The sequence below is a fragment of the Marmota marmota genome, unplaced genomic scaffold (genome assembly GCF_001458135.2).
Source record: "Marmota marmota marmota unplaced genomic scaffold, marMar, whole genome shotgun sequence".
In the NCBI taxonomy this organism is placed as follows: Eukaryota; Metazoa; Chordata; class Mammalia; order Rodentia; family Sciuridae; genus Marmota; species Marmota marmota.
This window is the reverse complement of record NW_025999880.1, coordinates 14,500,764-14,526,944: the sequence shown is the minus strand read 5'-3', so window position 1 is coordinate 14,526,944 and position 26,181 is coordinate 14,500,764. Positions and strand designations below refer to the sequence as shown.

At 47.3% G+C, this 26,181-nt stretch overlaps 1 protein-coding gene across 1 annotated transcript; it reads left to right on the top strand.

Moving 5' to 3' along the window:
• Nucleotides 1–3,554: 3,554 nt before the first annotated feature.
• On the top strand, nt 3,555–23,543 carry Fzd2 (frizzled class receptor 2). The gene is made up of 3 exons (XM_048787362.1): nt 3,555–3,631; nt 11,764–11,938; nt 20,648–23,543. The coding sequence occupies exons 1-3, from the start codon at nt 3,555–3,557 to the stop codon at nt 21,857–21,859; spliced, it is 1,464 nt and encodes a 487-aa protein (XP_048643319.1). The 3' UTR covers nt 21,860–23,543.
• Nucleotides 23,544–26,181: the final 2,638 nt, after the last annotated feature.

Here is a 26,181-nt window from a genome sequence, read left to right as displayed (position 1 = left end):
CCTCAGCACCACATAAAAATAAATAAATAAAATAAAGGTATTATGTCCAACTACAACTAAAAAAAAAATGTTTTGTTTTTTTTTAAAGGAATTATCTATCAGTGGTTCAAAAATCAGAAACAGAGGTAGGAAGGTCTTCGGGTTAAGGGTGTAAGTCAGTGGTAGATGACTTTTCCAGAATGTAAGAAAACTTGGGTTTGATTCCCAGCATCCCCTTCTCTCACAAAAAATCCACACACACACACACACACACACAAACACACACAACGTAGGAAGGTCGCCCTATCTCAGGTAAGGGGAAATGGTCTTAACTATTTCAGAGAAACAGTGGCTTGCTTGGTCTTCCATCTGTGTCACATTAGCAGGTGACTTAAAACTCTCTGTGACTCGGTTTCCTCATCTGTAAAATAATGTAAGAACAACATCTGCCACATAGCACAGCCATCAGATTGTCAGCTGCTATTATTACTTAATTCTACCTGCAGTCCTATGACACCAAAGGATTATGAAGTGGAATAAATTAAATATAATACATGTTTAACTACCCCAACTGTGGATAAATAAAGATGAACCAATAGGCAATCAGACTTAGGGCTTGCTCAATTGGCATAGGCTTCTGAACTCTCATTAAGGGATTTCAAGTGTGCAATCTTTCAGGGGTGTCTAGGGAGTGGGAAAGACCACAACTGGTGCAGAACATCCCTGTGCACAATCTGGTCACTTGCTTCCTGTATCACCCAGCATTGCTTCCTCTTGCTGCTGCCCCCAGGACCCCAGGTCCAGCAGAGGGCACTGTGGCTTCAAAATGCAATTTTCAACCACTTCTTTCTCTAATTAGGCAGCAAGGAGAAAGGAAGGAGGATACCCGCCAGAGGCCCTGGGCCACCCTCCCATCAAACCCTTTGTCCCAACTAGTCCCTTTCTCAGTAACCACATCACCCATGGTTGGAGGATATTCTGAACTTCACTCTGTTTTGAGAAGGGTTTTCTGAAGTTCCCAACCCTGCGGATACCTTCTTTGAACCACAGAAACTTCATTTCAGCTGTGAATCATCCAGGCCTTATGCTTTTCTGTTCCTTTTTCCAAATTCCATGGCAGTACAGCTGTGATCCTCTATGTTACCCTACAAAGAGCCTTTGCCAGCCACCCACAACCTTCTCCTCTCAAACCTATTCAAGCTTCTCCAGACAAAACTTACCCCACAGGGTTGGGGATATAGCTCAGTTGGTAGAGTACTTGCCTTACATGCACAAAGCTCTGGGTAAATCCCCCCCCACACACACACAGGGGAAAAACAAAACAAAACAAAATAAAACCTCACCCCACCCATTGAGCTAGAGGGCTGAGGACTACTTCTTTCATTCAGTCTTTCAGCAAACAGTTGTTTGGGGCCAAGGTTACCATCCTGCAGAGATGAAGACATGATGTTAACTTCATGGAGCACCTAATGTGTACCAGGCAGTGTTCTAAGCCCTTCATACAATCCCCAAAACAACTCTGCGAAAGTTGTTAGGCCTATTTTATAGACAGGACAGTTAAGGCACAAGTGGTGAAGGTCACACAATTAATGGCTAAATCAATATTCAAACCCAAGCAGTCTGGTTCTAAAAACTGGGTTTCTGCACCCTTCCCCCATTACCACCACTGGGGATTGAACCCAGGAGTGCTTTACCATTGAGTTACATCCCAGTCTTTCTTTTCTTTTCCTTTCTTCATTCCTTCCTTTCCATTCCCCTCCATCCCTCCCTCACTCTTTCCCTCTTTCCTTCTAGGGTCTCACTAAATTGCCCAGGCTGGCCTTGAACTTGTGATCCTCTTGCCTCAGCCTCTCAGATTACTGGGATTACAGGCATGTCAGCTTATGCCTCCCTACCCAGCTTCAAAATAAGATACTTTTACAAAGGGTTATCTTAATATAAAATAGTTTGAGCCAGGTGCCATGGTGATGCCTGTAATCCCAATGGTTTAGGAGGCTGAGACAGGAGAATCTTGAGTTCAAAGCCAGCCTCAGCAATGGTGAGGCACTAAGCAACTCAGTGAGACCCTGTCTCTAAATAAAATACAAAATTGGGCCGGGGATGTGGTTCAGTGATTGAGTGCCCCTGAGTTCAATCCCCGGTACCAAGAGAAAAAAAAAAAATGGCTGGGAATGTGGCTCAGAGGTTAAGTGCCCCTGGTTTCAATCCCTGGTACCAAAACAAACAAACAAATAAATAAAACCAGAGAGAGAGAGTGTGCCTTATGTTCTGAAAGCGAGAACTAAGTGGCATAGGTGCCCAGAGGTGGGAACTTCTTGGGAAGGGTGTGTTGGTGGCAGCAGGTTCTAGGTGAATTTCCAGATGAATCTAAGATTCTGTACTGAGGAGAAGAGCACTAGGAACAGCAAAGGAGAGGGATTAAGTCCAGCCTGTGGACCTCAGATCACAGGGGTCTTGACGGCAGGCTGAAAGGAGGGGCTCTTGGGTCAGCCAGATGGAACTCCAATGCCTCAGTTTGGGAGGGATAGACTGTGGGAACTGCCGGCTGCAGTGAGGATGGGACAGAGACAAACATCAAATGGCAGAGACCCTGCCTCCTTCTGCCTCTGCCTTTCGCCTTCCTGTCCCAGTCCTCCCACCTGTATGTTCCCCAAGGGGAGGACTGTGGGAGGACAGTTCTCAGGAGAATTTCCTGCATTTTGCTCAACTGCTTCCTGCCCAGAGCTCCTGACCCTTGACCCCCATTACATTCCTTCCTCCCAGGGGAGTTAGGTGGCCAGGAGGGCTTCATGAGTCCAGAGACCCCCAGTTCCTCCACTAGCTGAGGAAAATAAGATTCCAGGACTCTGGATTCCCAGTCTGCCAGGATTCTTTTGAGATACTGGAATCCAGGCCTTGCAGTGAAACTCCTGGGGACAGACTTTGGAGGAGGAAATGGGACAGGCTGGGACCTTAGCTCCAGAGGTCCTTCTTTCCTTTTGGCCAGTTCACCTCTTCTCACTCACCTCTTCTTACTCACCTCTACATGTGAGCTCACATCCCTTCTTTTATTTATGGGGCACTCTTCCAGGACAGAGGTTGGAGATTTCTGAAGGGAAAGGAGGTCATTACATTTTACAGAAAATAATCCTGAGTGACTTCTTTCCTAGAACCCCCTGGAGAAACCCAAACCCCATTTTTAGAGTGGATTTGCAGTTTTCTCCCTGGTTCTGAGATGTGAGATCAGACACCAAGGCCTCAAGTTGTTCTCTCTCTCTCTCTCTCTCTCTCTCTCTCTCTCTCTCTCTCTTTCTTTCTTGCCAAGGACAGAACTTAGGGTCTAGTGCTTGCTAAGCAAGTTCTCAGGCACTGAGCTAAATCCCCAATCCCCAAGGGCTTGCACTTTGAGAGCCCATCTGAGGTTGGCAAAGAAGCCATAATCTTTCTTTTTAGTTTCCTAACCCTAAGCCACACCCTTATTTGCATGAGGAGTGTACAATCAATACCATATCAGCTCACCAGGAACTTTCAGCTGAGCCTCCAAGTAAGCCCAGCTCTATTCCTCTTATAAATCCTAAAGACACCCCCCCCCAGAGATGCCCCTCAGTATCACCATCCCAACCAGAACCCCAGACTCCAGCAAACTTGCTCCACCCACCTCTGGCCCTCTAAGGTCAGTGAAGAATTTCCTCAGAGGATGGAATAAGATCTCTTCCAGAGGTGTTCAATCTGGGTCGTTGGGGCAAAGGAAGGCCCTGTGAATGTAGGGAGTACAGATCTAGCTAGAAGTCCCCTCTACTAGCTGGCTCTAGAGTGCTCGCTGTACCAAGGGCTCTCCCTGATGGAGACAGGAGAAGGGAGGCAGAACCCTAATGCAGATCAAAGGCTTGAAGTGATCCCTCTCCTGATCTTTCTTTCTTTTTTTTTTTTTTTCTTTTTCTTTTTTTGTTGTTGGGTACTGGGACTGAACCAAGGACACTTTACCACTGACTTACATCCCCAGGCCTCAAACTCACCAACTCCAAATTTGCCCAGCTCACCTACCCTTCTATGCCGATCTGGGACCAGACACTGAATAGTGGATTTAACGTGAGCCTAAAAGGGGCTCTGGGATCCTATCTCTTTTTCATTTTCCAAGTTTGCCCAACCCTACCATTGCCTGTCTGGTGCTGAATGGGGGTGTGTGTGGGGGGGTCTTCATCCCCAGTCCTACACTGAGGTCCCTCTGAAAGATGGAGAAGTTCAAATTGCACCTTCAAGGGTCAGGTCAGCCAGAAGACACCTAATCTGACTTAATCCTAGGCAGAGCCACCAGGCTCCCCATCTACCCCTGCCCCTGCTCAAAATGTCTCTTCCCCCAGGTCTCTACCTTCCTACTCATCCAAAAGCTAGGCCTGATTTGGAGAGGGGGTAACCGGTGGGAAGAAGGGAAGGAAGAGGCAGAGGGGATCCCCCAGCCAGGGTAACCCCAGTTTCACCCCTCCCCCCAGCCCTACCCCAGCGCCCTTGGTTTGGCCCCTGGGGTGCCTGGTTCTTTGGAGAACTGCAAGGAAGCCGACAGAGGAATTGGAGAGTTGGGGGTGGGGCCATGAAGAGGAAGGAGAGAGGAGGGGGCAGGGAGCCCTGGCTGGGAGGCTTCGAAAGGTTGAAGGCTGGGTTTAGAAGGTGAGGACAGGCGTCCCTCTCAGCCCCGTGGGGGGATATGCAAAGAATTGCTAATTGCAACTAAACGAGGCCTCGGCGGGGGCAGGGGCAGCCCAGGCTGTCAGGGGCTACCGCCTCTTTGAGTGCCCGGGTAAGGCCAGGCCAGCCCGCTCTTCTCATGTAAAGCAGCTTTTTGTCTGGGGGAGCCAGGGCTGGGGCCAGGGGCTGGGGAAGGGGCCCAAGCCATTAGCAAGTTTCTTGTTCCCCAGAAAGGGAGAAGGGTACCAGGGCTTCCTCAGAGTGAGAACGCCCCCTCCTTCTCCCCTCCCAAGCTTTTTATGTGGGGGTTGATGGGGTGCTGCCCAGCAGGAGGGGGTAGGCCTGGGATCCCAGCACCCCCCTTGCCGGGCTGTGGGAAAAAATCTAGCACAAAGAAGGGGGCTGGCCCAGTGAGTTTGGAGACGGGGAAGCTCTGATCCAGGGATGCCCTGAGGTTGGAGTACCCAGGACTAGAGCCCCTTCTCCCCAGAGACTGTCTGCAGTGGCCAGCAGCATCTTATCTTGTCATCTGGACCCATTTCAGATTTGGAAACCCTGCCTAACCTATGTGCTATGAGGTAGGGTCTTGAGGACCTAAGCCTCTCCCCCAAGGAGCCTAACCAGAGCCAGGAGAAGGAGTCTAGCCTCTGGGGAAATCCTTGATCTAAATTTAGGGACCTAAGAATAATGCATCCCTGGGGATCAAGCGGTAGTGCGCTCCCCTGGCGAGCTTGCAGCGCGGCCCGGCCGGGCTCGATCCTCAGCACCACATACAAAGAAAAATGTTGTGTCTGCCGATAACTAAAAAAATAAATAAATATTAAAAAAAAAAAGAAGAAGAATGCATCTGTCTTGGCACTGCTACATGCCTGTACTTCCAGCTACTCTGGAGGCTGAGGCAGGAGGATGACCTGAACTCAGAAGTTCAAGGCCAGTCTAGCTCACATATATATATACACACACACAAAAAAAAAAAAAGAGGCAGGGAAGCACCAGAGGCAAGTGGCTCAGTGGTAGAATACTTGCCTAGCATGCATAAAGCCCTGGGTTCAATCCTCAACTCTGCCAAAATAATAATAACAATAATGTTTCCAGACCCCAGGGTCAAATACCCTTTTAAAAAACTGAGAATCCTTTCCAGCTACTGGGAAGGCTGAGGCAAGAGAATCACAAGTTCAAGGCCAGTTTTAACAATCTAGTGAGACCTTGTCACAAAATAAAAAAATTTTAAAAGGCTGGGGATGTAGCTCAGGGTATAGCCCTTGCCTAGCAAGTGTGAGGCACTGGGTTCAAGCCTTAGCACCATGTACAAATAAAATAAAAACATTCTGCCCATCTATAACTACAGAAACCAATTTTTTAAAATTATTTCGAAGATAAAAGAGTTGCCAAGTGCCCTACATAGGACAGCCCCGGGTCCTCAATGCATGTCTTTCCTTTCCCAGAACATCCATCAACAGGATAGCTGTACATATACATCCAGAGATAGTATCTTGGTGCCTCACATTTGTACAATGCTTTACAATCTCCAGAAAGCACACGTCATTACTTCACAATATGCTATCTAAAATGGAACTTTTTTTTCTTTCATATTTGACTGGTGATAACAAAAATCTGAGATTCCAAGTCCACAGTATTTGTTCCATTCCCAGCATGACCTCAAAATTCCCATCTCACAGATTAGACAAGTGGAGCCCAGGGCTAGAGTGAAACCAGCCCTGGACCGTCAAGGACCGTCCAAGATACCAGGCAGACAGGTAAAATAACTGGGGAAGTCAGTTCTTTTCTTTCTAGATATGTCTCTTCCTTTTCCTTCCCACCTCTATTTTGAGGTCCCCATAGTCTATCTCCCTATTCCCACGTGTTGCCCTGGCTGGGCCCCTGTATAAGGAAGTGGAGGATACTGACCCCTGCCTGCCAGACACCCAGGGACTCCCAGTCCCAGAGGGCCTTTGGCCAAGGGGTTCTGGCATTGGGCCAGTGCCTTTCTCACTGCCCAGCTCCCTCCCCACAGGCCCCTAATCCATCTCCCCCAGCAGGAAGCCCTTAAGCTGCCTTTTCAGCGGCCTTCCCCAGCCTGCTGTGGGCTCTGTGCCTTTCTATACCACCCTTGGCAGGAGCTGTGTTCTACAAGCTGGGGAGAGCCACCCCCATGAAGAGGTCATCCTGCCTCAGGCTGCTTCCAGCTCCAGCAGCCTCTCCTCCCTGGTCTCCTCCCCAGGGTTCCCCCTCTAGTAGGCAGCCTGGGCATCCCTGGGCACTGACAGCCTTGGCTAACTCACATTGAAGTCCAGGACTGGGTCCAGGTGGGGTAAGAGGGCTAGGGGGACTATGGGCAGGAGGCCAGGGTCTGGGGAAGTGTGGCGGGCAGAAGGAGGCCCCCTCTGGCTCTTTGCCATCTGTCCTTTTGGCTGGTCTCTCCATCTTTCCTCTGATTCCAGACCCTGCCCCCAACTCCCCAAGCCCATTCATGTCCTCAAACCCAGTTAGGCAGCCCAGACTGAGAACTGGGATAGTGTGGCCCTTGGAAGAAAGAGAGGCCACACAGAGTGGTTGAGAGTTGAGGGCCAGGATCTTTTTTTCTCTGTTCCTGGGCTGTATTTGGGCAATTGCTCATCACTCTTGGGTGGAGACCTCAAGGCTTGGATCTTTCTTGGAAAAGCTTGATTTGGAGCTCCCAATCCCATAGTTCCAGAAACTCCTCTGACTGGTTCTTATTTTTAGCCTGGAAAATATGGTTCTTGTAAGGCCTGGTCCCTACCCTGCTCTCACCCTTTCCCTTCCCCTCCCTCTCCAGAAAAAAAATCTCCCTACCTAGGCCCCTACTCCCCAGCCCAAATCCCAGCCCGGCCTCCTAGTCCAGCTCCAGGAAAGCAGCCTTTTGCTGGCCAGGAGTGGTTAGAGAAGAGTTGGGGGTGTGCTGGGAGGTCTGTTTGTAGTTCAGATTCTTCTCATTCCAGGCTCAGCAGGCTTTCTCTAAGGGAAGGGCCTGGAATAGGGAGGGGGTCCTTGGGGCACCAGCTGCAGGGAAGGAAAGCTTCCTGGGGAGAGGAGAGAAGTATGTTCTCTTCTGCTCCCAATGACCCCCTAGGTAGAACCCTAGGCCCCCAATCCATCCTCAGAGGCCCCCAGAAGCTAGCTCAGCATTGCATTCCCTCCTAGCAAGTGGAGGTATTCAGCATTGAGACCTTGATCTCTTCCTTCTCATCCTAAGGAGTCCTTTTCTCTCCTTGGGAATGCTAGAAATTTTTAGAAGAATTGGGGGTGGGGGTCTAAAGAACATTGCCTGGAGCATAACCTTGTTAGCCTCAGCTTCCAAGAGGTGCATCTACCTGTCCCCTAAGCTGAAGTTACCTGTGGTTTTTTACTTCAGCCCAACGTTAGCATATTTGTCTTCCCTACTGCCAACCCCTAGGCCATGGAATTTCTCAAAGGGTTAATCAATCAGAGTGACCAGGCTTGTGAGGGTTAGCAACCTGATACCTCCTAGGCCCTAGGTCTTAGAAGTCTAACACCCGCGCCAAGACCCTGGAAAACCTCCTTCTCCAGCTGCCTCTACCTGATCTAGGAAGAGTAGGAAAAACAAACACTAAGCATTCACTAAGTGAAGTGAACACTTTGTCTGATCCTCATGATCCTTTGAGAGAGAAGATTAAATCCCCATCATATTGATGAAGAGTCTGATCTTCAGAAAGTTTGAGTGACCTGTCCAAAGGAACATAGTAAGGAAGCAATATCTGTGGAGTTCAAGTCCAATCCAGTTCAAGTCCAGCACAGCATAGCACCCCAAAACTATATGCCTGCCAGCCTCAAGTCCTGCGCAGGCCTCTAAATTGACCTCTGGCTGATATTCTGCTTCCAGGTTACAAAGCAGCATGTACTGACCTAAGTTTCCCTTCCCAAATCACATTTCTCACTTAATCATTACTTCAGAGGAAAGAGGACAGATTTATTATGCCCATTCTGCAGATAGGGCTTTGATACTCAAAGAAGCAAAATGACTCACTGTAGGTTAGAGAGCTAGAAAGTACTAGAAAGTACTAAGGCCAGGACCCACAAATTCAAGTGTCCCATGTCCATCTCATGGGTTCTTATCATGATGTCAAATTTGTTTTTCATTTCATTTCTTCTCAGATTGGATACCAGAACATACTTTCAATTAAATGCGATTTCAAGGAACTAGATAATCTTGTCAAAACTGGAGACTAGAAATTTGGACCCTAGAAACCTGACTAGATCATTTTTCCTCCTCAGAGGGTAGCTTTCCCATCCCAAAATGGGAGTGTAAGGTGGGGCAAAACATTCAGGAGGGAAGTAAGACTGGCTGCCCAGAAGGGAAAGGGTATTTAAATCTCTAGACTACCCAGCCTAGGGAACTTTAGAATTTGTCTATTTACAGACAGTATTGATTCCTTTAACAAGTTTTTGTTTTCTTTTTCTGGTACTGGGGATGGAACCCAGGGGTACTTTACCACTGAACTATATCCCCAACCCTTTTTAACATTTTGAAACAGAATCCAAAGGCTCTGCCCAGGCTGGCCTTGAACTTGCAATCCTCCTGCTGTAGTCTCTGAGTTTCTAGATTTAGAAGCATGTGCAAAGACATAGAGAATGAAAGTACCAAGTAGCCATCTAGTTCATGGCAAAGTCAGGATTTAGAATAAACCAAAACCATTCTAGGTATTTTCTGCAGAAGATTTGACACAGGTGCTCTGGACCAAATTGTATCCTCACAAAATTCATCCAAACCTCTAACCCCTAATGTGACTGTATTTGGAGACAGGCTTTTCAGGAGGTAATTAAATGAAGTCCTAAGGATGGGGTCCTAACAACCAAGAACCTCTGACCTTACAAAAGGAAGAGATAGCCAGGTGTCCTGGGATTTGCCTTCAATCCCAGCAACTCAGGAGGCTGAGGTGGGAGGAACACAAGTTTGGGATTAGCCTCGGAAATTTAGTGGGACCCTAAGTAGCTTGGGTTGCTATAACAAAATATCATAGTCAGGTCGCTTAAATGATAGAAATTTATTTTCTTATAGTTCTGGATGCTAAAAGTCCCAGATCAGGGTACCAGAATAGCTGGGTCTTAGATATGGGTCATAGAGGACTCTCTTCCTGGCTTGCAGATGGCTACCTTCTCTTGTGCTCATGTGGACTTTTCTTGGTGTGTGCATGTTGGGAGGGAAAGAAAAATTTTCTATATCTTCCTTTTTTTTTAAGTACTGGGGACACAGGGGTGCTCTATCACTGAGCTTATCACTGGGGAGCCCTAAGCAACTTGGTGAGAACCTGTCCCAAAATAAAAAATAAAAAGGAGTTAGGTGTGGTGATGCACACCTATAATCCCAGTGACCCAGGAGACTGAGGCAGGAAGATTCCAAGTTCGAGGCCAACCTCAGCAATTTAACAAGGCCCCAAGCAACTTAGCAAGACCCTGTCTCAAAATAAAAAATAAAAAGGGCTGGGAATGTGGGTTAGGGTTACATACCCCTGGGAATAATAATAATAATAATAATAATAATAATAATAATAATAATAGCTGGGAATGTGGCTTAGTGGTTTGGTATTCTTGGGCTCTATCCCTGGTACCCCCCCCAAAAAAGAATAAGAAAATTGTTGGATGAACTGGAGGTGAAGACTTGATAAGAAGCCATAGAAATGATCCTTCAACTGGGGTTTCTACCTTTGCCACAAGCAGCTAGACAGACTCAGGAGGCTGCCACTCACTGGCACTAAGTCAAGGACAGGGTCCATTGGCTGCCCTTAGGCATTAGTGCCACTGCTGCTACTGCCATCACAAAGACCAAACAATGAGGTGCTGTTAGAGGAAACCCCATCTCCAGGGCCTTATCTGCCAGAGCAGCAGGAGCATGGCCTCAGTTCCCTTCCACCTTCCAAAGAGCAAATGACTACACTTTATATCCACAGCTCTATCTGCAAAGGAGGCTGGGAATTGAGGTTTTGGGCTTCCAACCTCTGTATTACAGGAAGGAGGTGGGAATGGATGCTAAGGGCCAATCAATCTGGTCCACCACAAAAGGAAGTGTGGTAAAAATTAAACCTGGAAAGATACATTAGGGTTAGAGGTTGAAGGACTTTTAATGAGTTGAAGTGGGGGGAACAGAGCAGGACTGGGCAGCTGCCAAGAGTAACCAAGGCTATGAAAGCTAATTGAAAGGTCTGGGAAGCAGATATGTCTAGAGTGTGCAGACGAGTTAGCAGGAGTGCTCCAGGAATCTGTATTCCCAACAGATGCACCCAGTTGCCCACCCTGCAGTATCCCTTCTCTGCATGCATGCAGAATCCAGGCTTCCAGAAACCTAGTGTTGGGGCAGAAGCTGTGATGCAGCAGTCTGAGCTCTGAAAAGGTTAGATTAGTGCTGAGCACATACTGAATTACCCTCTTCCTCTTGCGAGTGCTAGTCCTACATTTGGATGCTGAACCCTAAAAATGCTAGCAAAAGTAGAGATTCAGGAAAAGGGAGTTCTGCCTAGAACCCGGGAGTCCAGGGATTGAAAGCTCCATGGTCCCATGGAGAAGGACTAGGTTGGAGTAAGAAGATAATGCCCAAGAGCCTCTCCTTGAATCCCTTTTACTCTGTTCTCCATTTTGACTCCACTGGGGTTGCAGATCTTTCAGATCCTATTTCCATGGTAGGGGTTTGGTTAGAGAAGGTCTTAAACCTTGAGGGGGTTAAGGGTTTGAAAGAGAAGGAGAAAATGAAAGAGAAGGAGAAAATGAAATAGAAGGGATAAGAGAGGAGAGGACACTTCTACACAAAAATACCTTGAGTACCCACAGGAACCCACCCTCCTCAGGAAATCACACTGAACCTCAGAACAAAAGAATCTATTAAAATACATTTTTTTCCCTTTTTCCTTCACAATCATTGTCTTTTTCTTGGCTCTTACCACCAGTTTGGAAGGGGAAAACCACAGATAGATGAAAAATCCCTGCCTGGATGCTCAGCGGCCACATCCTAGCCCTGCGTCTCAGGGAGAAGGTCACCCTAAACCAGAGTAAGGCAGAATCTGCTTGGGCCAGGGCTGCCTGTGTGAGGGGTTTCCCTCTTTCCCAGGGGTACTCTCCTACCCAGTTCCTGAGACCCTGGGCCCCTTTCAGAAGTGTCATTGGCCAGACAGCCAGGGTCCTCCTGGCTTCCTCCCCTGGGCAAGTCCTCTCAGAGCAAGAGCAGGTTTTCAGGTTGGGGGAGGGGTCGGTCCCCCAGTTAGCCCCACAAAACAAAGTCCAGGGAAGGAGGAGGAGGGGGCGAGGGTGGGGGTGGTGGGAGAGCCAGGTCCTTGCTAGTAAATCAAAGTTGGTTTCCCAGATGGAGCTGCAGCCGCTTTGATTTCTCAAGTCGCCCCTCCCCCTCTGCTGCCTCCCCTCACCCCCAGCTCCACGGTTTCAATTCCTCCCTGAAAAGCAGAGGGGCCTCCTTTCAAACCAGCCCAGCTCCTCCAACTCCCAACAACAGCATAAGTTACAGGAAAGAGAAAGGGGAGGGGGTGAGGTGGCCCAGCCTGGAGGGAAGGGAGAGAAATTCTGGGAGAAACCAAGGGGAGAAGGACAGAGTGGAAAGAGAATGAGTTAGGAGATGAGGTGTGGCCAACCTATCCTGACCCTCCCTCCCCAGTGGGCACCCCCGTCCCCCACTGAGGGCCCCATCATGTCTACAGATCTGATTCCAATGTTCCCATGTTCCCATTCCTCTTCTCTTGACTTTAGGTTCTAAAAGGTTCTGAGAGGTAAAAAACCTAACTCATTCATTCCTAGGGACCTGTATTTCCTGGTCTAGAAAGCAGAGTCACCTCTAGTACCTAACTAATCAAACCCAGCTATGATCTTTCAGCCCCCTTTTCCCCAGTTTGCTCTGAGTAACCCACACCTTGCTGTAGCTCAGCCTAAGGCTTGGACTGATTAAAGCCCTTAATTAATAGATCACCTAGTATATATGTTTAATTCTTTATAGCCCGTCTTGCCTTCTAGAGACCCTGGGGGAGAGTGCAGGAGAGATAAGGGGCAGCTATATTCTGCCAAGTCCCCCTTAGCCTGTGCCCCCAATGCCAGGGCAGTCTAAGAACTTGACAGGATTTAGGTAAAGTGATTGAAGGAACCAACAATGGGCAGGAGGTAAAGCTCAGGAGTCCAAGATCTGATTATTCTGTGGCCAGTTTCTAAGGGCCATTTCTTTGAGAGCAACATGGAGAAGGTAATTCAGGGAGAGGGAATTTAGTATCTCACACAAAAGTAGATTACAGATTTTCATGGCCAGGCTCAGGGTGGAAACAGATTCCCCTAAAGCAGAATATGTCTGTCAGGGTAGGGCTTAGCCTCTTAGGTGCTAAAGGCTCAAACCTGCTTGCCACAAAGTATCTAGGATTTACCTCTTCAGAGTAGAATATTTTGGGTTAGAAAATAAAACCTTCTCCAGGCGTGGAGGCACATGCCTGCAATCCCAGCAACTCAGGAAGCTGAGGCAGGAGGATTGCAAGTTTGAGCCTGCCTCAGAAACTTAGCAAGACCTAGTCTCAAAATAAAATAAAATAAAGGACCAGATGATGTAGCTCAGTGGAAAAGCACCCCTGGTTTCAATCCCCAGTAATAAAATAAAATAAAATAAGCAAAACCTTCAAGGATCTTAAAGAATCTGAAAGTATGTTCTTGCTCCCCTCTTACCAATCCCTAGATGCACATAGCCCTTCCACCTGGAGGGAAGGAGAACACTGACCCAGGATTAAAGGAGACATAGCCAGGTGCAGTGGTGCACACCTGTAATCCCAGTGGCTCAGGAGGCTGAGGCAGGAGGATCACGAGTTCAAATCCAGCCTCAAAGCCAGCCTCAGCAAAAGCCAGGAGCTAAGCAACTTAATGAGACCATGTCTCTAAATAAAATACAAAATAGGGCTGGGGATGTGGCTCAGTGTCCCTTAATTCAATCTCTAGTACCCAAAAAAAAAAAAAAAAAAAAAAGGAGACGGAGAAGGGAAGGATCCTCTGCCAGGGATTCTTGGGGAAGGGGTGATTCCCTGGAGAATGGTCATACCAGGAATGATCACTTAGCTATGCAGAGAGATGATTCCTCTGGAAAGAATGACCTTGAGAGGAAAAGCAGCAAGGAGACTATGAAGATATGTGCAAGTGCTTCAGCTCTTCCCAGTACCAAGGTAAAAAAACAGACCAAGACAGGAGGATTTTGGAGGGAGCGGGGAGCCCTGGGTAGTACCCTTAGGTTTCCTAGCTGAGCTTCTCTGTGCTCTCTTCTGCTAAGCATGCCTGAGGCATGTTGAATATTACTGATTGGCCATCATTCACTCATCAATGACTCACAGCCTTTTCAGCTTGTTTGGGAGGCCTGAAGCAAGGACAGTTTCAATGATCCAAACATAATAGTCTTCATAGCCTCCTACATCTGACTCAAAGGTCAAAATCAATCAATGGCTCTATGATCCTCTTTTACAGATAAGAGAGCTGAAGCAAAGGAAGGCAAAATGACTTGCCTAAGGTTCCTTGGCCCTATGGGGTGAAGCCAGGCTTGGTCTCAGATCTTCTGAGCCCCAGACCAGGTTTCTTTCCTTTCCACCAGCTATTCTCCTCTCCCATCAGGTTGAGATTTTTACTCCAACAAACCCCTCCTTCCATTTATATCACAGAAGGGGAGCGTGCATCAGATTTACAGTGGGAAATTACATTTGATGTCATATTCATAAATTGAGATGATTGGGGACACCTAGGTTCCCAATCCATAGCAGAAGCCCAAGACCAAATAAAAATGTTCCTTAGGGGCCTGGTACCGTGGCACACACCTATAATCCCAGTGGCTCAGGAGGCTGAGACAGGAGGATCACATGTTCAAAGCCAGCCTCAGCAAAAGCAAGGGACTAAGGAACTCAGTGAGACCCTGTCTCTAAATAAAATACAAAATAGGGCTGGGGATGTGGCTCAGTGGCTGAGGGTCCCTGAGTGCAGTCACTGGTACCTGCCCACAAAAAATGTTCCTTAGGAGAGGAATCGCAGAATGTAGCCCCTCCAAACTATAGGCTCCATGAAGCTGGAGTCTGAGTTTCTGAAGATCATCTGCTTTATATATAGTAGGTGAGTACAAAGAATACTATTTAATAACCTTTTCCCCTAGTGTCAGGTCAAGTGAAAATTATTCCATAACTTAAACAAAGAAAATTAAAATTCTGACTTGAGACTCTCAAATGCAGGAAAAATAAGTCTGGTGACATTTACATGTTGGTTAGAATTTCTTCTGGTTTGACTGCTCCTCACTCTCCCTCCGTGGCCTCATACCCCATAAAGTTTGGCATCCCCCAAAGCTTTGATCTTTTCCTACAATCCATTCTCTCTAGATGATCTAAGCCACTCCCAAAGCTCCAATCATAGCTTTTTTTTTTTTTTAAAGAGAGAGAGAATTTTTTTTTTAATATTTATTTTTTAGTTTTCAGCAGACACAACATATTTGTTTGTATGTGGTGCTGGGGATCGAACCCGGACCGCACGCATGCTAGGCGAGCGCGGTACCACTTGAGCCACATCCCCAGCCCCTCCAATCATAGCTTAATGGTACCAGATCTAAATTTAGGCCAGATCTCTTTCATGGGCACTGGATTGAAATACTCACCTATGCTGGGCACCATGGCGCACATCTTTGATGCCAGTGGCTCTGGAGGCTGAGGCAGGAGGGTAGCAAGTTCAAAGCCAGCTGCCAGCTTCAGCAACTTAGTAAGGTCCTAAGCAACTTAGTGAGACCCTGTCTCCCAATAAAAAATAAAAAGGGCTGAGGATGTGGCTCAGTGGTTAGGTACCCCTGGGTTCAATTTCTGATATATAAAAAAAAAAATTATCCTCAGTAATATGGGTGGGCCTCATCCAATNGTTTCCTCTCTTATTCTTTCTCCGCCTATTTATTACTCCCACATGTCTGTTCTCAGCGCTCAGTTTCTGCCCTCACTATTTCTTTCCTGATTGGCCTTTTTTTTTTTTTTTTGCAGTACTGGGGTGGAGTCCCGGGGCACTCTACCACTATGCCACATATACAGCCCCCCCCTTTGTGTGTGTGTGTGTGTGTGTGTGTGTACTGGGGACTGAAGTCAGAGACACTCAACCACTGAGCCACATCCCCAGCCCTATTTTGTATTTTATTTAGAGACAGGGTCTCACTGAGTTCCTCAGCTGTTTCTGAGGCTGGCTTTGAAACCACCATCTTGCTGTCTTGAATGTCCTAAACTACTGGGATTACAGACATGAACCATCATGTGACTGTGCCACCACACCTGGCTTGTTAAAATTTTTATTTATCTGTTTATTTTTTGAGATAGGGTCTCAGTAAGTTGCTCTGGCTAGCCTTCAATTTGCTAGCCTTATGCCTCAGCTGCCTGAGTGGCTGGGCTTACCTGTAAGTCCACCAGGCCCAGATGTGGTAATACAACCTCCTTCTAATCCCTTCCCTCTACACTTCCTAACCTCTGGTGACCAGTATTCTACTTTCTACTTCTGCAAAATCAACTCTTTTAGTTTCTACATGTGTGAGAACCTGTGGTTTGTCCTTCTGTGTCTTCCTGCATGGTCTCTTGTGCTCCACCCCTACTGGGCACTCTGGCTCCCTCCCACTCATGTTCCTCAGAGCTGCCTACATGCACTACAACTGAAGTGTGTCACTTCCCTTCTGTAGCCTCTGTAGTATATCCTTGTCTCCTTGAGCTCAGCCTATATGCAAGGGACCTAATTTCCCTGCATACCTGAAGCTTCCTCTGCCATCACTCCCCCAAATGCACGTGGGGCTCTAATGGCCAAAGTAGTGTGCCCTGCCAATTCCATCTATTTCGGTACTTTCTTATACACATGGATCTGTTCCTTGTGTCTGGAATGCCTATCCCTATCTGTCTGCTTACATGACTGTTTCCTCATTAGATTGTGAGTTCCTATTTCCACATTCAAAAACACCTGTAAGTCTGATCCCTGCTGGCTGTTTTACTTCAACCTACTTCACTCCTCACTTCAACCACACAGACTTTCCTCTCCCACCCTGATGGACTCAGTCAGACTTCCTTCCCCATTATACTTTCATAGGACCAGACACCTTCCTTTCATAACTTTGAATTTTTACATTTATGTATACTGTGTCATAAATGTCAGTCTCTGCCCCCTGGAACATAAGCTCCTCAGAAACAAGGGTTGGGTCTGCCTAGGCCAGGAAACCTCTTGAAGAGTGGCGGCTGCACTAATTGCGTTTAAGTAGCCGTCGGGTGCCCACCTTACCCTCCAGAAAGAAAGAGAGAGAAAGATGCACCTCAAACAGACATGGGGTGTGTGGAGAGGGCTTACCTCGGTGTAGAAAAATCTCGGTGGAACCTCCAATATGTTACCACTGTTGGCCAGTGATGAGTCCTTGCTTCCCCGATGTTGAAGAATAACACCAGAAAAGCACGAGGCAAGGTCAGAGTAGAAATTAGAAGTTTATTAAAGGACAGCAGAAAAGACTTCTCCCGGAGGAAGAAGGGGACCCAAGAATCCGTTGAAGGGCAAATGTGTTCCCCTTTTTATAGGTTTGGTGATGGAATGTAAGGGGGAAGGGTTGGGACACAGGTGGGCCAAACAAGTAATCTGGGCAGGAAGGACTTCATTATCACTTTTTTTGGGATGGGCTTATCACTTCTTTGGGATGGGCTTATCTCTAAATCTGTTGGGGGCTGTTTCCTGGGTTCCATTAACATTTCTTTGGGGTGGACTTTGGCCTAGGGCCTTTCTGGGACTTCAGTAACATTCCATGAGTTGTCCTGCGTTTCTGGAATCATTGTCAGCATGGCCTCCATTTTAGATTTCACCCGATTTACCTAACTACACTGACTACCTAATTTTAAATCTGGCTTCAGTAGCTCACAAATCCTACTGACTCCTAAGGCTGAGGCAAGAGGATCACAAATTCAAGGCCAGCCTCAGCAATTTAGAGAGATCCTGTCTCAAAATAAAAAATAAGGGCTGGGGTTGTGGCTCAGTGGTAGAGCGCTTGTCTAGCACATGCGTGCGAGGCCCTGGGTTCTATTCTTAGCACCAAATAAATAAATAAAAATAAAGGTATTGTGTCCAACTACAACTAAAAATAATAATAAAATATTTTTTAAAAATGGTCTGGGGGTGTGGTTCAGTAGTAAAACACTCCTCAGCTCAATCCCATTTATCTTGAAAAAAAAAGTGTTGAGGGCTCACGCTATAGCTCAGTGGTAGATCTGCTTAGCAGGCTGGAGGCCCTGGATTTGATCTCCAGCATCCAAGAGGGGGAGTGGGAGAGTGAGCTGAGAAATGTAAGGTCCACTGAGTGAAAGTCCTTGCTGGGCTGGGTGTGCACACCTATAATACCAGCTGCTTGGAAGGCCTAAATAGGAGGATCTCCAGTTAGAGGGCAGCCTCAGCAAGTTAGGGAGACCGTGTCTCAAAATTTAAAAAATAAATACATAAAACAGATTGGGGATGTAGTCCAGAGGTAAAGTGCCCTTAGGTTTAATCCCCAGTACCAGAAAGGAAAAAAAAAAGAAAGAAAGAAAAGAAAAGAAAGTCCTTTATTTCTATTTTCCAGCTCCAGCTCTCCCTCTGCCTGAGGTGGTCAGGGAAATGAAAAGTGTCACTTAGGCCTGGCCCTAGGGCAGGAAAACCAGTTTGTCATGGTAGGAAATTGGAGATGCTGCGCTCACATTGGAGGCTTGTTTTCAATTTCATATCAAACTGTGAGCTTAGTGAGTGGGGTGAAGGAGCCTGTCTTAATCATTTTTGTTTCCAGGGCTCAGCTCCAAGGCATGGTACCAGCTGTAAAGATGCAGTGAAGCAAACTAGACAGGGAGGTCTGAAGAATCAGCAACCCAGGCTTGGATTGGGCTCTGTAGAGCAAAGAAATTCCAACTTTTCCATCTCCAGACTGCTGTAGAGCACAAATGACAGGATGAGCCGGTGAAATGCACAGCGAAAAGTCCTATGCCTTTAATTTTGGAGGAAAACACTCTAACTAGAGGAGGAAAAAAATAACTTCTTCAGCATACAATAAGAGGTATTTTCAAGTTGTAAAGAACCTTAAAATCTTTATATTGATGAAGAAAAAAATATATATCCTGTGAAATCCAGCTCTCTTTTTATCCATCCATCTCCTTATAGTTTTCTTTTCTTCTCCCCACCCCTCTCTTCTTTTTTTCTTTCTTTCTTTCTTTTCTTTTCTTTCTTTTTTTTTTTTTTTTAAGCAATCTTTTTCTAGATTGGAACAGGAAACAGCTTTCCAGGCTGGGAGGATTTGGCCCATACTAAGAAGCAAAGGGGCTTTCTAAACTCAATTTTCTTTCTTCTTTTAAATTCCCCCTTCCCTTTCCTTCCGACAGACAACAGAAATAATTGATCCATCATTCAGTACTAGACCCAAAAGATTTACATGCAAATTCCCCTCTGGGCCCCAGACTTTCCTCTCAAACTTAAAATCCTAGAAGTGGGGAGCAATGCAAACTAGAAGCTAGCCTCCTGGCCACCTCCCACCCCCCAACCAGGTGAGAGGGAGGAGGGAATAATCCTCCCCAGCCCCCAGCCCCCAGCCTCCTCCCTAGTGACACACGCCACCCCTTTCTGTTGCGGAATCACTTAAGGTTCGAGTAAAACTCCCCTTTCTCTCTAGAGAGGATCTCTGGAAGCTTTTAGGAGGCGGAGCAGAGGTGGGGAGGGAGAAGGAAAATTCCCCCAAACGTTCGCCAGGCCTAAGAGAGTCGTTTCTTCACTCAAAACTGCCCATCACCCCCCACCCCCAACCATTAACTTTCGATTAAGACCTTCTCCTTATGGCAACTAAACTTTACTTAGCATAATTAAGATTTGCCTCGGAAGAAGGGGGAGATTGAAGCTGCTAGCTCCCGGCCATTCTCCTTCACCTCGGCTCCCCAACCCCCAACCCTCTAGCTCCCGGCCTCGGAGTTCTTGAGTTTTCTCACTTTGAGGTGCCACCGAACACAAAGAACCATAATGGGCTCCTTTGTGCTCGCTGCGGGGCAATTACGCCCTGGAGTCCGGGCCCCTTTAAGAGCCTCTTAAAGAGACAGGCTCTCATTTTTTCAGAGGGTTATTTAAGGGTGTGTGTAGGGGGAGGGGCGAGGCGCACTCTTTTGGGTCTACGAGTAGGGTGAAGTGAAACTTTTGCCCGGGCTCCATGAGAAGTCTGAGAGAAGTCTTTGTAAATTGTTAGATTTTTTTTTTTTTTTTAACAAAAAGTCCTTAATAGAGCTGGGATGTAGCTCAGTGGCAAAGCGTGTCTGCCTTGCATTCGCAAAGCCCTGGGTTCGACCCCAAGTTTCAAAAAAAAAAAAATGTCCTTAATAGAAGTTTTTCAACTTGAGAATTTTCATTTGATTAGAAAAATCGGACTGAAATAGGTGGATTTGAGAAGCGGGAGGCGGGGGCAAGGATTTAAAGAACCCCTACCCAGCAGAGTGCCTGGGCTCCCAGCAAGCTGAGTAATCCAGCTTTGAGACGCTGGAGTCTAGCAGCTCTGGGGAATGTGTTTCTCCGGATCTGGCCGCGGCGACTCCGGAGAAATCCCGGGCTGGGCAAATAGCCCTTAATGTAATAATAGCTTGTCTCTTTAAAAAGCAAAAAGAGGGGGGGTAAGTTTTGTTGGCATCTGGTTTCTGATCTCATTATGTTGTGGTGGACCAATCCAGCCCTCGGGGCTGGTCCTTGGGTTTAAATCTGATTGGCGGAGAGCACATTTTGGGACGGTGCTTAGAACTCGACGGGGCGGTTTCAAGTATCCCTTTTTTGGGGGGCTGAAGAGAGGGCGGGGCCGCCAGCGGGGGCCCCCTTGAAACCGACTAATTGGGATCGGAGAGGCCGAGGTGAGGACTGGAGGAGGCACAAAGGAGTCGCTGGGTGGAGAAGGGAGGGGAGAGGGGGAACTGAGAGGCGAGAGGAGGAGGAAGAGGAGGAGAGAGGGCAGCGGTGCACGGTGTCTCCGGCGGCTCAGTCCGACCGCGGCGAGCNGCTCACCACCGCGCCGCCGCCGGGTCTGCAGCCTGGCGCTGGTGGCACCCCGGGAGGCCCCGGCGGAGGCGGCGCGCCCCCACGCTACGCCACGCTGGAGCACCCTTTCCACTGCCCGCGTGTGCTCAAGGTGCCGTCTTATCTCAGCTACAAGTTTCTGGGTGAGCGCGATTGTGCTGCTCCCTGCGAACCCGCGCGGCCCGACGGCTCCATGTTCTTCTCGCAGGAGGAGACGCGTTTCGCACGCCTCTGGATCCTCACTTGGTCGGTGCTGTGTTGTGCCTCCACCTTCTTCACTGTCACCACCTACCTGGTGGACATGCAGCGCTTCCGCTATCCAGAGCGTCCTATCATTTTTCTGTCGGGCTGCTACACTATGGTGTCGGTGGCCTATATCGCAGGCTTCGTCCTCCAGGAGCGTGTGGTATGCAACGAGCGCTTCTCTGAAGACGGTTACCGCACGGTGGTGCAGGGCACTAAGAAGGAGGGCTGCACCATCCTCTTCATGATGCTTTATTTCTTCAGTATGGCCAGCTCCATCTGGTGGGTCATCCTGTCGCTTACCTGGTTCCTGGCAGCGGGCATGAAGTGGGGCCACGAGGCCATAGAAGCCAACTCGCAGTACTTCCACCTGGCGGCCTGGGCCGTGCCGGCCGTCAAGACCATCACCATCTTGGCTATGGGCCAGATCGACGGCGACCTGCTGAGCGGCGTGTGCTTCGTGGGCCTCAATAGCTTGGACCCGCTGCGGGGCTTCGTGCTGGCACCACTCTTCGTGTACCTGTTCATTGGCACATCCTTCCTCCTGGCCGGCTTCGTGTCGCTCTTCCGCATCCGCACCATCATGAAGCACGATGGCACCAAGACGGAGAAGCTGGAGCGGCTCATGGTGCGCATCGGCGTCTTCTCTGTGCTCTACACGGTGCCAGCCACCATCGTCATAGCCTGCTATTTCTACGAGCAGGCCTTCCGCGAGCACTGGGAGCGCTCGTGGGTGAGCCAGCACTGCAAGAGCTTGGCCATCCCGTGCCCGGCGCACTACACGCCGCGCATGTCGCCCGACTTCACGGTCTACATGATTAAATACCTCATGACTCTCATCGTGGGCATCACGTCGGGCTTCTGGATCTGGTCCGGCAAGACTCTGCATTCGTGGAGGAAGTTCTACACGCGTCTCACCAACAGCCGACATGGCGAAACCACCGTGTGAGCGAGGGCGCGCGGCTACCCTGCACCTCCGGGATAGGATGGCACTGTGCTTTCCTTCTGCGGCGAGGCGGGGGGTGGGGGGGGTGGGAGGGCTCCCTACGGACTCCTATTTTATTTTTTTAAATAAAGAACAATGGAAACCATTTCTTTTCTAGGTCGCTTTTTAAAGAGAACTCTGCCCAACACCCCCACCAGGTTTGTAATTAAAACTGTAAATAGTCTTTGTAAATTAATTATATATTTTCTATTTAAAAGAAAAAAAAAGGAGAGAGAAAAAAAAAAACAAAAAAAACAATGGAGCCGGCGCCAAGGCTGAAGATTGGGGTGGGAACCTGGGGGAGGTCTCTCCTTTCTTAAGTGCCCTTTTAAAGCCGTCCGGTATGTACTCTGGTTCAAAATTTTTGGTGATTTGGCAGGGCTGGGCCTGCTGGGAGAGGCACCTAGCCTGAGCGCTGTTTTTGTTGGCTGTGAGGAGTTGGGAGTTAGTTCCATTTAACTTCTATAAAAGCCAAATTTGCGAGCCTCCTCGCTGACGCTGGGCCTGTGGAAGCTGTTGGATTATTTTTTTAAAGATTTGGATTCGTCTTTATTTCGTTTTATTTTTCCTTCTTTTCTTTCCCTCTTCATTTGTCCTGACTCCTTCACTAGATATTTGGAAACTTCCCAGTCGAGATGAAGACGTGGGAAAAAAAAAAACACAAAAAAACCGAGGATGGTGTGGGGGAGAGGGCGGGGATCTGGGGAGGTATGGCCTCCACCGCCCTGGCCCACTCCCCTGGCCCACTCTTTCTGTCTTTGACTTTTCTTCGTTTCCACTCGCTACCCTAAGCGTCCAAAATAGGCAGAATATGCTTTGTGGGCTGTTTTAACCGTCCCCCCACTACACACACACACATACACAAACCACTTCGATTTCTGATCCTCTGCCTGAATTTTTAGAGGTACCATGAGCCTTTGAACATTTATTTGCAAATTCTGGGATTTTGAGATTTTGCAGCCTTCCCCTTATTTCCTGGTGGTCTGCTGGCCCCCAACCAAAAAACTGGTATTCAGGTTAGCAGATTGCAGGTTGGTTTGTGTATGTGTTTTGTTTGTTTGTTTGTTTGTTTGTTTTGTTTTGTTGTTGGGAGCTATTTTTCTCTTTTTTATTTCCACAAAGCAATAAAAATGGGTTAGGTTGGGGGGAGGGAATGGGTGGACTGATGGGATGGGATTCTTAGTTTTCTTTTGACAAAAGACTGGTTTCTTTTAAAACTTGTCCAAAAAAAGAAAAAAAAAAAGTGGGTATCTTTGCTTTAGAAGGCTGTGGGCAGGCTCTTTGTGGCTGTGGGGGTGGGGTTGAATGTTTACTGGACATTCTATATCACAAGATTGATAGAATGTTTATAACAGATGTTTCTTATCTTCCTCCTACCCCCTCCCAAATAAAAGTCAAGACTTTTTTTAAGTTAGCTGCCTGAGAAGTGATGTATAAAATATCTTTGACTGCTGGTATGAGAATTCCAGTTTCCAACACACATCAATTTCCTCAACTATTTGGAATATTTTAGAATTTTAATTCCAAAGGATTGATTTGAAGACAATTATGCCACGTAACTCATTTTTTTGCCATCTCATGTGTCTTGATAATAGTGCAAATTAAAAGCTAATAATCATAATAATAAAGTGCATTTAATTATCTTCAAGAGATCTAGCCCTTTAATTGTATTTAACAGGGTTGTAACATTTTATTAGTTTAACCAAACCACACCTCCCTCCTCCTTCCCTGTCTCCCTCACCTAGTTAGTTGGGGGTGGTGCAGAGAAGTGAGCTTGGAGCCCAAGATCTAGCTTTTTTGTTTTTAGCTAAATGGTTATGGGAGGAAAGGTACCTTATCATCTTTTGTTGGCTGACTTTGGGACAAGGGAGAAAGTAAGTTGGAACCCCTGCTTCGAAATGTTTGAATGTGTTAGCTTATGTTGGAGGAGGGGAACTGGAAATGTTTGGTGGTAATTGAAGTCATGTGGGGCTTTGTTTGGAATTGTATGAAGTCTAGGGATTTCAATAGATTCCCCCCCCCAAAAAAAATACATAGTCTCCCCCGCCAAAATCATTTGTGCCAGTGGCTAGTTCAAATTCAGTTTTTATCAATTGCTAATGAGTGTGAAGGTAAACATGAGGTTCCCTTAATCATTGGTGGGCAGGGGGAGGTGTCACCACTCCTGCGCTCCATTTGTTCCAAGTCTAAAGGAACCCCCCCCCCCAAATGCTGAAGGAAAGCGTTTAATTACAAACAAATTGTTGAGTGTCTTTCCTGGTAATAATGGTAAGAGCTTGGGGAATTGGATAGGATTTTGCTGTGCTGGGGACTGAGCCCACTGGGAAGAGAAGCCCTGATAATTTCCTAACCTCTGGTCTCTGTTGAAGATTTTGGGAGAGCTTCCCCCACCCCTAAATCCCCCAGGGTCTTAGCTCTGTTTGCTTTGGGTACATTTGTCCTGGATCCTCACAATGATGGCAGGAAGAGATGGTGGACTAGTAACAATCACCCTTTCCTTCCCAGAGCAGGGGGTGGTGGGAAGGAAAGAACTCAGGTAGAGCTGGTTCTTCTTTCTTGCCTCTGCCCCCACATCCTACCTCAAGGTCTCCTGCCAATGTAGAACAGGGTCTAAGAAAACTGACAAAATAGGTTTTATGACTGGAGAAGAAGATGAATTATAAGATAATTGCCTCTTTTGGAAAGAACAGATCTTGAAGATGCCTTTTTCTTCTCTAAGGGGGAAGTCATGGACTGAATTAGCTTATAGAAAGCAGTGGGGGAACCCTCCCATCACCTCACACCAGTTTCTTTGATAAGATAACTTGGAGGAAGGGCAGCTTTAGACCACAGTGTGGGAAATTTAGGCTAGGGAGAGGAGAAAGGGTCTTGGAGGGAAAACCAAAGGTAAACCTTCTGAATTCAATGCTGCACCAGGAGAGTGGGGTCTCTACCCCATTGTTTGGAAAACACAGTTAAAACCCAGGGCCTAGAGGTCTGCTTTTGTAGATTTTCTATAGGTCTCAGGATAGATAGGAACTGGTTTCCACATCCTAAGTGGATTGATTCCTCCTTCTGGGAGAGTGAGGTTTTGTGTTTGGTGGAGAGTGAGGGCTAAGGAGGGACTCCCCTCCCCCCACTTGAGGCCCTGGGCAGGTACTTTTTACCTGTTCTTCCACACTCACCCCCATCCCACAAGCCAGCTGTCTAGTTCAGATAGTTATTCAGACTCCCCCTTCTTATTGATCTGACTTTTGCTTTTCCTACCCCAAACCCCAGCCTTCCTTCCTGAAAAGTTTTCTATTGTTAAAAATTCTTTGTCCTTTTAGAGGATCCTTTAAGAGCCAGTTCAGAATGGGCCACCAAAATTTTCCAAGACAAAATTCTTCTGTATATCCCCCCAAAATGAATTCTGGTGTTGCCTCAGTGGGACCTGGAGATGCCAACTTTAGATTATTCTAGAAGCTGCCAACTTCTAGATGATGATGATGATGATGATGATGATGATTAAGGGCATTGGAATCCTGATTTGGGCTGGATTCTGGAAGAGTTGTCCTGGGTGCTGTGGTGCACACATTTGGGAAGCCCAGCCTGAGCTCCTGCCACTTCAGAGATGAGTTTTCCCTTCTGTAGTCTCTGCCCACTGGAGCAGCATCCTTCCTCTAGATCACCTTTCTCATCTCTAAATTTAAACTTCGGGGTCCCTGACTTTCTGGGAATCTAAAATATCTTTGGAACTCTAACTGCAATTAAAGGGGGGGTGGGGCTGGGATTGTGGCTCAGCGGTAGAGCACTCGCCTAGCATGCACGAGGCCCTGGGTTCCATCCTCAGCACCACATAAAAATAAATAAATAAATGAAATAAAGGCATTGTGTCCAACTACAACTAAAATATAATAAATATATATTTTTTTAATTTTTAAAAAGGCCAGATTCACATGAACACATTATTTTGCATAAAAGTTTAGGAAGCTTCTATACCACCTGGCTGTGCCTTCTCCCCACCTACTCTGACCCCCAAGCTAGTCCCACAGTTTCTAATTACCTCTGTGACAAAAAGGGGATCAGACAGAGGAAACTATTGTGACTAAAAACAAGGATCATCCCTAAGCCAGATTATTCACTCAATGGAATCATATTCCTCACTCAGGTAACAAATTATCAAGATGCAGCAGGATTGGGGCTGGGGATGTGGCTCAAGCGGTAGCACGCTAGCCTGGCATGCGTGCGGCCCAGGTTGGATCCTCAGCACCACATACAAAACAAAGATGTTGTGTCCACCGATAACTAAAAAAAAAAAAAAAAAA